We start from the raw sequence: 15,630 nt of genomic DNA on the forward strand, positions 1-15,630 counted from the left end.
TCATTTTGTCTAATTATTATTAAAATACTTAAAAATACATAAGCAGATGTACTATGTTAAGTGATTGTGTTAAAAAAACAATTGTTTAGCAAAGTACAGTTATGATATTGTAAAATGAATCATCCACAAGTGATGTCTTGCCTTGAGGGGGAGACGGGTTCATGAAAATGTGACAAGGGGAAGAGAGAGAGGGTGACGAAAAGTAACATCACCCTGTTGTTATAACAATGTGTTTTTAAAAAATATAGTATGTGACAAGAGTAGGAGTAAGATAAAGTGTTACACTTTGTGACAAAGGAGAAGGGGGTCAAACATGTTGAAAAAAAAGTGCGACATCATTTAAGGACAGCCCATTAGTACTCCTTCAAAATCTTATTTTACTCTTTCAAAACTCCTCCAAAACTCCTTCATTTTATTTCTGAAACTGAGTACGAACCCTGATAAAAATTAATAAATAGCAAATTTAATGATCAGTCTGTAGGTAACAGATTTTGGACATAGTTGTCAGTAGGTAACAGATTTCGGACATCATCCTAATGTAAGTTTCACAGTTTTTGAACTTTTCCAATGAAAATTTTATCTATTTTTAAATTCTGCAATGAAAAATAGTGGATTTTATGAAGTACTTGAATGATTTCATTTACTGGTCTTTAAATAATAAAAAAATTTTATGGTTTCGTAGAATCCGAAAAAAAAACCTCATTCATTTTGCCAGCGCAGGTGATAAAGTCACCAAAACGGACGCTGTTGGCGAAAACCAGAATTCCCCGCTGGTAACCCTTTGCTTATTGTACGCTGTGAGTTGTCGCCAATCGGGGTTTGCTTGGCAATTTTTGTGCAAAGAGAGAAATAATCTAAATATTTGTACATTAAAGAATTATTTATTAAATAACTGCTGTTTAGATTTTGATTTGTTATCGTAATTTGAAAAAATTTATCCAAAATATCATCAAAGTAACTGATCTTGTTCGAAATGTTGCACAGTTATGAGCTGCCGCTGTTTTGTTTACTTAAATGTCTTCGTTGTGATCCAAACTTGTGTTTTTACTGTTATTTATGTAATGTTCAGTGCATAACGTATGAATTGTGCTAAATACCAATGGATTAAAGGAATTAAGATTAGAATAGCCTTTTTTATTACAGTTACAAGACGGAAGGTCATTTATAATAATAAATGGACAGAAATATTCACGTCTAGATTGTAACTCAATTTGGACATCTCACATATAGGTTCAAGAAAAATGATTTTGCTTCAAAGATACTGCATAAAAACATATGAAAACACTTTAAAATAATTAAAAATTGATTTTGAGGATCAAAAAATGCCTTTAAAACATATAAATCATATATTTAGTTCTCAAACAATAGCATTCTCTAGATTATAACTTTTGGACATACATCAGACTTCCAACTTCCTTTTTTCCAAAATCGTTTAAAAAATAAATAATATGTTTTTTACTTTTGTAATTTGTGGAAAATATTAAAATAAAGTTATTCAGTTTGAGATTCATACCCTTAATTTTTTTGAAACGTTTGGAAACAAAAAAATTTATATTTGATCGTACATTTGCTCAGTTAATGTTTTGAATGTCTAAAATTGTGCCTTTTAGCAAAGAAAATATTTTTAAAAGAGTATTTGAAGAGCATTTTTTCCATAATTTATGTCAATTCTTGTCTCTATACAGTATTATAATTTAACTCAAAAATTTTTGAGTTAATTAAAATGGAAGTTATTTGGTGTTGAAGCTTCAAAGTTGAGGTCTGTGTTTGCTTCCACCTTTTGAGAACTGCAGTATACAGTTCTTTCCAAGAAGTTAAAATAGGAATTTGTGGTCCCTCGACTCCAATTGCGCACAAAAATGGATAAGTATAAAGGCTTATGTTGGATGTCTTTTTATCCATAAGCTCACTTCTTTTGCACTGAAAAAGGCATGTTAAGCTGAAACAACTCTCTTTGATTATTTGAATGTGTAATTTTTGATTTTAGCAAAGAAAGCACCAAAAATTTAATGTTTGTTTAGTTTTTTATTGTATTTCTGTTTTTAAAACAATTACACGGAAAGTTGTATGTTTTCGATTTTAATTTTTACTTATTTATTTATTTTTTTTAAATATGTTTTGTTCATTTGTGCAGTTTTGTGTATGAAAATTACATGTATTAAATTGAATTTTTTCTTTTCTTTTGCAGAAAGAAAAGTGCTATATTGAAGAGTGCATATAAGTCGCAATATATTCATCTAAACACTGATGTTGATATTGATCCTAAAGGACCTATTATCCACAGTGCTGCTGTTTTAAGGTTTGTATTCTTAAGATAGTCTTGGAAGACTTTTTTCTTTAAGACATCCCACTTTATTAAAATTGAATTGCACTATGCGAAATATATATTATTTCATGCACCAAAAAGTAAATATTTTTGTATGTAAAGGGTGTCCCAAAATTAACGCAAGATTTGAATTTGCCACCATTTTTTCCATAAATTGTTGGCAGCCATGAAAAAAGAGCAATTTGACAGTTGAGAGTTTAGGGTTAGTAAAAATGGGGTGTTATTGTACCATACAGCTAGAGAGAGTGAAACATTTCAATGGCTGCATAAGGCATTTCCTGGTCGCGTACTCTCTCATTTCGGTCATCAGAATTGGCACCCTAGATCGTGTGATTTAACATTATTAAATTTCTTCTTATGGGGTTTTTTGAATTCAAAGGTCTATGTCAACAAGCCCACAACCACCCGTGCATTACTATGTTGCGATACCGAGCGCCAATAACAGTAACTGCTAGACCAGCCTCAACTTTCATTATTTTTTTAACAATTGTTCAATAATGAAAGCGCGTTATTGTATCGTATAACGCTCCATTTTTGATTACCCTAAACTCTCAGCTGTCAAATTGTTCTTTTTTCAGGGTTGCCAATCATTTATTGCGAAAATGGCGGCAAATTCAAATTTTGCGTTAATTTTGGGACACCCTTTATTACTTTACCTTTCTTACTTTGTTTTTTGTATTCTCTCAATATTTAATATTTGTTTTATTTCTTTATTTACCTTTTTTGGGTGTGATTTACCAACAATATCAATCACTCTTTGATACTATTTCATTAGAAATAGATGTATTATGAGTTTTAAAAATAAAGTGAAAAAAGAAAAAAAAAAACAATAAGAAAACTAAAAATTTCTTCAGGCGATAGTACAGTGTAAGAATCAAGTTTACAAGTGATGCTGTTAAAAAAAAATAATATTATTAATTTACTTTCTTAAAAAGAGTGAGCAAGAAAGAAAGCAGCACTATCCATGTTGTTTATGGGATGCTGTTTAGAAATTATAATGATTTTCTTTTTAAAAAAATAAAAAGAAAGAAAACAGCATCCTGTGTAAGCTATGAAAAGTTGCTGTCTAAAAGAGAGGGAGAGAAAGAAGGAAAGCAGCACTCCCCCCGTGTTGCTCATGGGATGATGTTTAGAAATTAGGATTTTCTTTTTAAAGAAATAAAAAGAAAGAAATAAAACATTCTATGTAAGCCATGAAAAGTTGCTCCCCTAAAAAAGAGGGAGAGAAAGAAAAAAAGCAGCACTCCCCCCGTGTTGTTCATGGGATGCTGTTTAGAAATTAGGATTTTCTTTTTAAAAAAATAAAAAGAAAGAAATAAAACAACATTCTGTGTAAACCATGAAAAGTTGCTCCCCTAAAAAAGAGGGTGAGAAAGAAAAAAAAGCAGCACTCCCCCCGTGTTGTTCATGGGATGCTGTTTAGAAATTAGGATTTTCTTTTTAAAAAAATAGAAAGAAATAAAACAACATTCTGTGTAAACCATGAAAAGTTGCTCCCCTGAAAAAGAGGATGAGAAAGGAAAAAAGCAGCACTCCCCCCCCCCCCCGTGTTGTTCATGGGACGCTGTTTAGAAATTAGGATTTTCTTTAAAAAAAATAAAAAGAAGGAAAGAAAACAACATTCTGTGTAAGCCATGAAAAGTTGCTCCCCTAAAAAAGAGGGAGAGAAAGAAAAAAAGCAGCACTCCCCAAAGTGTTGTTTATGGGATGCTGTTTAGAAATTAGGATTTTCTTTTTAAAAAAATAAAAAGAAAGAAATAAAACAACATTCTGTGTAAACCATGAAAAGTTGAAAAAAGAGGGAGAGAAAGAAAAAAGCACTCCAAAAAAGGGTTGTTCATGGGATGCTGTTTAGAAATTAGGATTTTCTTTTTTAAAAAGTAAAAAGAAAGAAATAAAACAACATTCTGTGTAAGCCATGAAAAGTTGCTGTCTAAAATCATAGAGATACATAACTATTCAGTGCTACACAGGGTTTAAGATGGGTTCAAAAGTTCTTTAGCATAAAAGCTAAAATTGAGGGGAAAATGTTAGCAAAATGGTAAAATGTTACACATTCTCATATATTTACATATGCCTCAGTGTGTTTCTCTCCAGTTGAAAATAAAATTCATATTTCATCTGTGACATCTTTGAAGAAATAAGTACAACAGCTATTTTTTTTAAAACATAAAATAAAAAAAAAAAGAAAACACAATTGGTTTTTAGAATGTTGCAGTCCCCTCCTCCTAATAAAGCAGGGGGGGGACATAATGCTGGATAAGACTAATAGTTATTGAACTTAATCGTAATTTAAACATCTTAGCTAAGATTTTAAAAAGATTAAGTTGATTATCGCCATGCATGCTTCCTCTCTAGGATCACACATTTCTTCTTTTTAAAAAAAAAAATAATTTTTTTTTTATTTGAGCAAAAAAGCAAAAATGCATTGCTTTATTTTTGCAATTCAGATAGTGTTTTCGCATAATGCGAAAAATGCGACCATAGCGGAAACTCTGGTGCTACATATTGAAATCTGTTCACTACTGCCAGCTGGAGTCATTAATACATTAACCCGTAACAGGGGAGGTAAAAAGTAGGACATAACAGGGGACGTGAGGTCTCAGAGACTGCTGTACTTTTTTTTTTAAATTGTGCATTTAAGATAAATTCTTGTAAATTGCCATAAGTATTCTTTGTACTTTTGTTAACACGGCAAAAATTTTTAAATTTTGAACTGAAACAAACCTTTTCCGAGGAAATTTAGCAAGTGCCTAAAGATTTTTCGAGAGAAACCCTATGTTGCAGTAAATAATTTACCATTTTGTAATAAAAATGAATCTATTATCAATTAATGATTTAACTTTTGTTGTTTAATATATACAGGACATTTTAATAGCAGAAAATTGATTATATCACATTACGGGAAAAATTTGGCAGCGCCTTTGACTATTAGTATTTTACGTCATATTTCCAAGAATAATTCAGCCTTTATTGTCCTTAGAACATCATTGCATAACTTTTGTAAACATTTCAAACAATTCTCAACCTCATCTAGAATATTTTGCATTTCTTCCGCATAACGCAGATAAGATAAATGAACCTGTATCCGCGATTCCAACGTTAAGAGCCATGTCTACTACGGCTGAAAATGATACCACTGATGGGGAAGTGCGGTTTCACAGACCACTTCTAAAGAATGCAGTGAAATTTAAACAAGATGCACTTGCCAAAAGATACTGATAAGCAAGGGGGGGGGGTGTTAAAGGTCACAAAGCAAAAACCTATTGGGAAAAACCATTCATTCGGACTGAAAATAAAATAGGGGTGGTGGAATGAACTTTTGAGCGGTCTGTGAGGCCGCACCTCCCCTGTTAAGGGTTGAATCTTTGACAAGGGTTAACTTGTTGGTAGGTTCAGCAAGTAAAAGCTCTTTATCTCTAAATACATCTTTTTTTTTTGAGCAATCACGATTGCTTATTGTTCTCATTTGACTGTTTTTCGTGTGCTATCATTTTATTGCCACCCTCCGCACCATCACCGTCGACCGGTTCCTCACGATGCTGCTCCTAAAGCAAAAGCCGTCTCCAGGTTGCATCCATGTCCTACACACACGCGCATACATACACAACTACACGCACACACACACACACATACACCTACACACACAAACACATACGCATACATACAGACACCTACACATACACAAAAACATACACACATCCACACAACTACCCACACATTCATGCCTGTACACAGACACAAACACATATGCCTACACACACATACACATACTCTCCCCCCCCCCACACACATTCATACACACAACTACCCACATACTTATGCCAGCACACAGACACAAGCACACATGCCTACATACACACACTCGTGATTGCAAAAAACATAATTTGAATTCAAAATGTCAAAATTCAAATTATTTTTTTTTTGTATGTTTTCCACATTTATAAGCAATATTTGTTAGTTGAGTAAAAAAATTATAAAGTACACAAAATTATGTTTCAGTCTTTTACCTGTCATTTTAATTTGTTTAAATTTGATCTCATAAATGCCATTTTCAGTTTGAAAAAATTGCGTATGATTCAGTTTTCGTGTAAAATCTCACTAAATTGTCAAGATGTGTGCAGTTTTAGTTTTCTTTCATAGGATTTTTATTTTGTTAATCTAAATAGTGAGCAAAGGGATGCAAGTGCCACAGTTAAAAATTTTGAGATAACCTGCACAAATGGTACCGGAACCACTAATCTGTTTTGAAGCAAGACAAAGAACTAGTATCCCTGGTAGGCACTGCAAAACAGTAGAATTTAGAAAAACATTTCAATGAAGGCTTAGGTAGGACCAGAACTTAAAAGGCGGTTTTTCTCAAAACTTTACTCTCACTGCCCCTTTGCTTCTCACTGCCACATACTGTCTGACCATCGATTACATGGAAAGGCTAATATCCGGTTTATAGGCGGAAATGGGCGGTATCTATTAGTTTATAGGGGTGTTAGTTGGTTTGTTACAGATGTGCACTTTTGCCTCTCTATTATTTGGTCTTAGTTTTGTAAAAATGAAAATTTGCTCTCAGCAACATTTTTTTTAATCTAAAGTATAATCGATCTATATTCTCAAGGCAAAAATTAATTGATCTATTTATTCACAACAAAGTTTTGAGCTTACCATTTTGCTTTTACGTTCTTGAGCGAAATGAAAATATTTTATTTTCTTTCTGTTGTTTCCATGGTAACCATTTTTGTTTCCCCTTATTTTATTTTTGAGAATGCAATAAATGAATAAGGCACTAGTGACATTATAAACACTTGCATCAAAATCCCATTGTTATTTTCCTGTCTCCCCTGCTAGATTCATTCAGATGGAAAAGTCTTTACTTTGAAAATTAGATTGCCAATTTACATACAGTCCGCATTCAAACAGTATGTTCATTTCTGAACTTTCAAATTAAATTTTTAATTTTTATAAGTGCTTAAATTTATAAAATTATTTCATAACCTGTGACAATCTGTAAATATTCATTCTCTCTCTTTCTCTCTAGAATTTGTTTAAGTATGTTTAAAAATTTGCTTGACTTTTTCTTTCTAGTTTGCAAGGTTGGCTTGCTGGAGCACAGGCTAGCTTTGACACTTCAAAAAATAAATTGAAAAAATCTAATTTTGGCATAGGTTATGCAACTGATGATTTCGTTTTGCATACAAGTGTGTAAGTAAAAAATATTTATTAAACATGATTTCTCTTAAACATTTTTCTTTTTTTCTTGCTCAAACTATGTAAATGGGTTAGAATTAAATGTTATTAAAAATTCATGCATTTACAATTTTATAATTATTCTAATTTTCTTCAGTTAATCGAAGCATTTTTAGAAGTTAAATTTAAACATAAATAAAATAGTATGTTTTTTCTTCTTTTTGTATTTCCAAATGAAGTGCATAAATTCTTTTCACTAAAAAAGTTCATCAATGAATTTTTGCTTTTGTCTTAGTTACTTTCATTCCTCAAAATCAACCATAATGCTGGTTTAAGTCATGTAATTGTAATTTCATTTTTTAATTCATCATTGGTTAGGAACGATGGACAAGAATTCAAAGGCTCAATCTATCAAAAGGTGAATGATAACCTAGAGACCGGAGTTCAGCTTGCATGGTTTGCTGGCAATAATGCTACATCATTTGGATTAGGCTGTGTCTACACCATAGATAAAGATACATCTCTGAGAGTAAGTATTTTTTTGCTTAAAATAGAGTTTTTAAACAAGCTGTTTCCTTTTTTTTCCCCAAACACTGTTAAACGTTATGCATCAAGTTGCCACCCATCAGCCAGGGTTGGTACATTGCTTAGGACAGAACTACAAGCAATATACCAACTGCCCAGTTCTGGACTGTAACTTACTGCTTATTACCCTAGCTTATTTCAATTGACGAGTTGAACTGCACCACTGCGGCCCACTGTCGCCAGCGTGCCAAACTTATTTTAGCTATCAGTTTATTGGCAGTCTCAATAAGAGGACGCTGGAGTGTGAAGTGTAAAGTCTCTGGATGTCATATTGGAGCTCTTGGATATTGCTTGTATTTCTACTGTAATGTGCAAGCAGTTCGAAATTTTTTTATCCCTGTTTTTACCCGACTGCGCGTGCGTGACGCAAAGGAGGGTAATGTGTTTATAAGTCTATGTATGTTTGTTCCTATGTGGCATTATGGAGGCTGAACGCCTTGGCCAATTTTGGTAATTCTTACGTCAGTAGATTTGTTTTAATCTTGGGAGTTTCACTAAACACATGACAGTAATCAAAATTCACCATATCAACAACCAGTTGCCATTTTGTCAGTTCGGGATCGTGTTGCACGCAGGTGCAACAAATGCAGGTAGCTGTCGCTGCCTGAATTTTTTGTTTACTAAGTCTACTAATTAGGGGCCGAGTGGTCTAAGCGATTGCTTCTCACACTTGAGGCGTTGGGTTCGACTCCCACCCTCGCTCTGGATGTACATTTCCCTCTTTCTGATGTAAATTCTTTCATGTGTTGTTTATATGTATTCTGTACTGTAATAAAAAATGTATGTGTTTGGGAGGCAAGACACCCAGATTGTAGTCCTCATCAAAATAAACCTGTGAAATAAGCACCAAAAGAAATTAAGTCTACTAGTTAGATTTTCATCCTTAACATGTTGCATTTGTTTTTGTTGTGATTCAAGGGACTGGGTTTCGCGACGTGTACTTTCTTGACAGGCTTTTTTAGTTTTGCGAGAAAGATTTGATTGAGGGCGTTTCTGAGCTCGCATCATCCTGAGTTGTACAGGCTGTTTATATAGCTGTGCTGTAGTTGAATTTAAGTTCACGCATTTTTGTTGAAGGTCAAGCACATGTAGCTTTAAACCGAGTTAGGACTCCAGGGGGACTAATCAGTAGTTTAGACCACCGCAAGTTACTTAATGAACCTCACGATACAAACTCTCTCAATGAAAGAAGAAGATTGCAAAATGTACCGTCTTATAATCATAATAACTAAGTCAATGAAAATCAACTAAAAAGTGTAAAATAAAAAATTATTGAATTGAAACAAAAAACCCCGACTGCATAAAACCAAAAGAACTAAAAGGAAAAATGTATACGCCCAGTAATTTAGAATGTCATTTAGTACTATTGAATAACTACACCATTGAAATTGTTTTATAATCGCACACAGTATAATTGTATTATAATCATACTAGTATAAAACTTTCAATGGTGTAGTTAATCAATAGTACTTAATAACATTGTTAACTGCTGGGCTTATACATTTTTCTTTTTAGTTCTTTTGGTTTTTACGCAAATGGGTTTTTGTTTTTATTTAGTAATTTTTTATATATTTGATGATTGTAATATATCATCGCCTCAGGGTAACAGTAGATTTTACTGTTGTTATGAAGTTTAGATGTCTTAGTGTTGCTCTGAGGTGACAATATGAGCAAGTGTAGATTGGTATGTTTTATATGAGGGGAAGGTGGGGGGGTCATGTGAGAACTTTTTTTTTCTTAGACTGAATAGTCGTTTCTTTACTTTATGGTATTCTAACCTCTAAGTAGTCACATACTGGTCTAATTCCTGCCCGTTGTCATATATTTCACTCTATGCCACCCTTTATTCTTCATTACATACTTTTGTATAGTAAATGGTGTCCATACTATTAGGTGAAGCTAACACTAAAAGAAATCATTCCAAATTCTTTTTTGTCACACGTATTGCTAAGGTGGGTAAAAGACCGAAACGCGAGCACTAATGTAATATAAAGAGATGCGACTGCGCCCGGGTTTAAAAAAATGTCTTCAATTGTTCGCATGTGTGCTCCTTTAAGGGAGGGGGGAGCATGTGAATAAGCCTGGGTCACATATGAAGACGATTACATAATGCTGGCCAACATCATATTTCAACAAAAAATTCCTTAGAATAAAACATATACCAATTAATATGATGGGTTTATACTTGGTCAGTTTAAACTTATACTTGGTTAACTTATACTTGGTCAGTTTAAATTGCACAGTAACTGTGACATTAATGAAATATTTTTCCACCAAGTATAGAAACTTTGTAGTATGTTCTGATCACTGCATAAATATAACATAGTACAAAGAATATTTTATTAAGTAAAGATTATTTTTATTATGCAGTCAAATTGGATTATAGTGAACCTGGGATGCAGCGATCCCCCGGTTGAAAAAAACCTTTTAAATGGTACGAACTGAAGTCCTATGTCATTAATGCAGTTTCAGAAGCTTATAATGATCCCCAATTACTATAGAATCGGCTATATCAATCCAAAAATTTCTAATTTTTCCAGATTTTCTGGTGAAAATGTGAGAAAGACATCCTATCATTTGTAAACAAATCTGATCTAAAAGGTGAATTTTTCTTCAAAAGAATTTTTTGGACAATTTTTAACTTTAAACATGTACAAAGAAGTGTATGAGCTTTGGTATTTTATAAACAATTCGAAAGCCTTTGACAAGAGTAACTTGACTGTAGACTCGTCTTCTGCTGATGTTGATGAAGAATTTGCTCATGAAATTAATTTTTGCTCAATTTGCGAATTTATTTTTTGCTCAAAGGCAGCTGTCAATGTTTGGAACTTTTTTTTTTACGACTGAAACTATAAACCATTGTGTTTTGGATTCTTTTGCGATAAATGACTGAAAAATTAAAGCAAAATCCAAGAGCTTGCAACTGAAAATAACTTTTCTTCTATGCATAAAATTTTTTTTAATGATATTTTTTTCATATTTAGCTTGTTGTTGAGTACAACATGATCAATACATTTTACTTCCTAATGGACAGATATTTCAATAATGAACATCTCGTAATTAAGATGTTCATTACGGAAACTATCTTAGCGAGTTTGGACTTTTTTTGAAATATCCAATGTAGCGAACCCTCCGCTATAGCAATCTTTCAAGTTGATCAGTTGAGGGTTTGTTATAGTGGGGTTTGACTGCATATCGCTTTTTACAGAGTATGATAATATTTTTATAATATTAGGTAGAACCACATGCAATACACCTTACCCCTGACTTAGGGGCCGTAACATACTGCTAAATACCCAAACTTTGCCTTCAATTCACGAGTTGAACCGCACCATGCTGCAGACACTCTCTAGAGCCGTTTCCATGAACACTTTCAACCCTGGAAAAAACCTGCTTTTCACCGCATTCCGGTTATTAGCGGGTTTTATGTGGAATCTTTCTACTCCTACTAGTTTCTGGAGTGAAAGCGGTGTTTTTACCCGCAATGCATTGCGTGAAACAAGTTCGTCTACTAGCCGCTAAGGATGCTGGATAAAAACCGCTTTTTCTGGTATAATGGGAGAACCTCTTTTTACATGGAAACGGGGAATTTTTCAATCGAGTTTTTTGCGGAGCCAGAGCGGGGATTTACCGGGTCGAAAAGTAAGTTGTGAACGCGGCTTCTGTTGAGATGAATGCCCTTTATCTACAAGTTTGTTGGCACTCTCAGCATCATTGAGACATAGCTGCCTCCAGCTCAATTATTCACTATTCCTGACTGAAGAGTTCTAATAAGAACAAACTGCAGTCTCAGGATGTGATAAGCGGGCTGTCTGGTATATTGCATGTGGTTCGGCCTTAGCCCTGACTTGGGGTGGCAACTTACTGCTAAATACTTTACCTTGTAATATTAATATGATGGAAGGGATATGGGAATTGTGCACATTTGCCCCTTCATGTTGTGTTCACAAGGGCCCCAACATCTACCTTAGAACTAACTTGCAGAAGAAAAAAAAATCTCCATTTTATTTGAAAAAAAATAAACATTAAAGTTACTTGAATGTTCGTGTAATGCTTGTAAATTAGGTTTGGCTTAATAATTAGTTTATAATATGCTTTCACATGAAAAAGTGATTAAGACAGTCATAATGTTATATACAACACCTGCTAAACCAAAGAAGTTGTCGCTGCAGAAACATTAGCTGACTCAAACTAAAAGCTTGTCCAAAAGGTAGGACTGCTGCAAAAGGTAGGAAACTGCCGTACCAGGGGTTTTTTTCCAAGATTTTTTGTTAGGAGTAATCTTAGTAAAACATATCATGCTCACTTGTGCCCCCTTTCCCCTAATGCTTTATGACATGGTATATAATACTGTACTGCTATAGTTTCTTTTGTTAATTTTTAATTTGTTGCTGTTATAGGCTAAAGTCAACAATTCTAGCCAAATTGGTATGGGTATCACTCACAGACTTCGGGAAGGTATGTTTGTCCACATTTTAAAATGCAGCATTTTTTATTTATTTAATTTTGTCAAAAATGTTACTGATGTATGTATGTCTTTGAGAGCATAAAAAACATAAGGATTTTTGCAGAGTTATGGTAATATTTGTGGTGGGGTGAAGGTATGACTCAACCGTGCAGGTGGTCATCGGGTCATGACTAATGTGACCAGATTTTTCAAGCTAAAAATCAGGACACATGACGGGGAGGGGAGGGGGGGGGAGAGTAGTTTTTTTTTTTCCAGAGGCTTAATATTTTACGTAACAGAAAAATGCCAAGAAATAACTCAAATGTACCAATAAAGAACTCAAGTTGAAAATAATTTAATAGTATTGATGTAAAGAATATTGCATCACACAACAAATTTATTAATCAAAATTATTATTTTCAGTTGTACTTGCTGTTAGAAGCAATTTTAAGAAGCAAATTCTTATTGCCTTTCAGAAAATCAAGGAATTCCTTGCATGAATTTATTTTTCCCCATTTGCGGCTTACACCTGACGCTTAACAGCTCCTCCAAAGCTTTAATCCAAATCATGGTGGAGGTAGTTCAGCGTATTAAACATTAAAGAATAACATTTTACATGGCCTTCTTACATTTACTGACAGCAAAAAATCGAAAATCCATTTAAAATATCTAGATTGTATGTTATATTTCTTGTGTGACGGAATTTAAACAAAAAAAGTGGGACTTTTTCGACAAAGCGGGACACTTTGGCGGGACATTCCCGTGGCGGGACAGTAAGACAAAAAGCGGGACGTCTGGTCACATTAGTCATGACCCACCTGAAGCATCCAAATATAGCTGAAAGCTCTGGAAAGTTTGGTGACTTATGTTTCAGAAAATTCGCCCCTGACCCTCTATTTCACCTAAAAAATTGCAGTTTAGTCCCCCTTCCAAGACGAGATTTTGGTTCCACCCTTAGCATAGCTGCCAGTTCATTTGGGAGACTTTAACTTTATTTTGTTTTACTGCAATCAAGTAAAAAGCTGCTAAATCAGCAAATTCCCTGCCCCCCCCCCCTAATGTTTTTTTTTCCTTGGTCAGAATCATTTTAGCTCATTTGAGAAATAGATAGGCTTTGCTCAACTCTAAAATGGTTCATGGTTGCACTCAAATTGTACTAAGGATAAGGACAATAATTAATATTTGCATGTGAAAGATGAATAAGAACAAAGTTATTTCAGAAAAATCAAAGAATCTAAAGCTGATAAATCTCTTCCCATATTTTAAAGCGAATCATTTTCTAAATAGAAAATAAAATAAGTATATTTTGAATTAAAATTTTTAAAGAAATTTTTTTATTCTTCTATTTAAATTTAATCTTATCATCTTTAATATATACCAGAATATAAATAATTTTTATTGGTGCTATTACTGTTTTTTGTGTGTTGGTTAACGACTTGCACAACCGATCTTCATTAACGACCCGCAAATTGGTCGGTTTAGAGTAGTTGTGATAAATATGTACAAAATATTACTCTTCACTAATTTTATATTTTCACACTAGCAGTACCTGCACAGCAATGCCCGTGCTAAAAATTTAATGGAAGTCCGTTGAATGAAAAAAATTGACACCCCCTCCCCCTATAATGTGAAGTGTTCACTTTTCTTTGTATAAAATGCCTACACAACTTTTCAAAAAAAAAAAAAAGAAAAAAAAATTATTTAAGTTTTTTTGGAATCTAAAACTTTTTGTCAAATCATTAAATTAGATTTACAGTTGCTTTAAAACTCTATTTAGCGAGTGAAGCGGTTTTAAAATATTTCGCCAAATAAACAAACAAAAAAAAACAACATCAAATAATATCTTTCATATGTAAAAATAATTCTGCAACTCTATTGTTTATCGCAAATTATTGCCCAGCAACCACGCTATCATAATCGATCCGTCTAATGAAAAAAAAACATCCCGTGTAACATTCAAAAATCGTCGTCAGAAAAAAAAAGAAAAGAAAATGTCATCCATTTTACTCGGATAAAAACAAATCAAAAGTTTCTTTTCTTTCAAAACAAATCGCCAAAACAATGAATTACATTAACATTTGCCTTAAAACAATAATCCTAGACTGAACTGCTTAGCGTCTAACGTGCCAAGCAACCATACTACCGGAACCCAGCCCTTTTGCGAGGGAAGCGGATGTTTTTTCTTTGGCAATAATAAATGTTTCGCCAAACAAACAAAAAGGTATAAAATCACATTAACAGTAGCTTTCAAATCTGTATATATTAAGAGCTGCATTGTGCGGTCTACCTTGAGAGTGAAAATTGTGTCAAGTGACATATCATAAAAAGTGACATATATTCAGCAATCAGGCTTAAATAAAAGAAAAAAAAACACCATGCAAAATTACCCTTCTAAACAATGACGAGAGATATTAAAATACTTTTAAGAAATTAAAATACAAAAGATGGATTTTAAAAGCGTAACCATGGAAACATGAAATAAAATAAGTTTGAGAAATTAAATGCAAAATAAGGAAATAAGCAATGGATTCAAAAAGCGTAACCGTGGAAACGTGAAAATAAAATGGTTGACAACTTGAATCAAAATGACATATTTCGAAATTGATTTAAAAATGCTTGTAACTTTTTTCTTTGAAGATATAAGCTAATTTTTTCGACCATAGGTCGACAGAGATCTGGAGTAAAAAATTTGATAGATTTAATGAAGAAAGTATTGCCTAAATTTCAGCTAAGCCTAAAATAGTTGGAGCTGAAAACGTAAATTCCTCCCGCTGTAATTAAGTTAGAGCATTGAAACAAATTGTTTAGAACGGGGAAAATTCTACCTTTTTCAACGATACATAATATTAATATGTGCAAGTAATTTTTCACCCCTTTAATAGCCAATAATAGACAATTTACGTGAAATTTGGACCTAAACTGGGATAAAAACAGAACTATTTATCAGATTTTTTCGAATTATAGCCTATGTTACTCAGTAAGAAAGCACCTTTCATACAGTGAAAGAATTTTTCAAATAGGTGCAGTGGTTCCGGAGATTACCTCAAACATATAAACACACAAAAAGCCACACGCTCTCTTTATAATATTA

General features: G+C 33.2%; 1 protein-coding gene across 1 annotated transcript in view; it reads left to right on the plus strand.

Annotated features, from left to right (window-relative positions):
- Positions 1–15,630, plus strand: part of LOC129226593 (voltage-dependent anion-selective channel protein 2-like) — a 34,968-nt gene that overhangs the window by 18,119 nt on the left and 1,219 nt on the right. The window contains exons 5-8 of the mRNA XM_054861217.1: positions 2,189–2,299; positions 7,406–7,522; positions 7,886–8,036; positions 12,493–12,550. Of these exons, the coding sequence (XP_054717192.1) occupies positions 2,189–2,299; positions 7,406–7,522; positions 7,886–8,036; positions 12,493–12,550 (437 nt within the window). The remainder of the gene's footprint in view (positions 1–2,188; positions 2,300–7,405; positions 7,523–7,885; positions 8,037–12,492; positions 12,551–15,630) is intronic.

The sequence above is a fragment of the Uloborus diversus genome, chromosome 7, assembly GCF_026930045.1.
Source record: "Uloborus diversus isolate 005 chromosome 7, Udiv.v.3.1, whole genome shotgun sequence".
NCBI lineage: Eukaryota > Metazoa > Arthropoda > Arachnida > Araneae > Uloboridae > Uloborus > Uloborus diversus.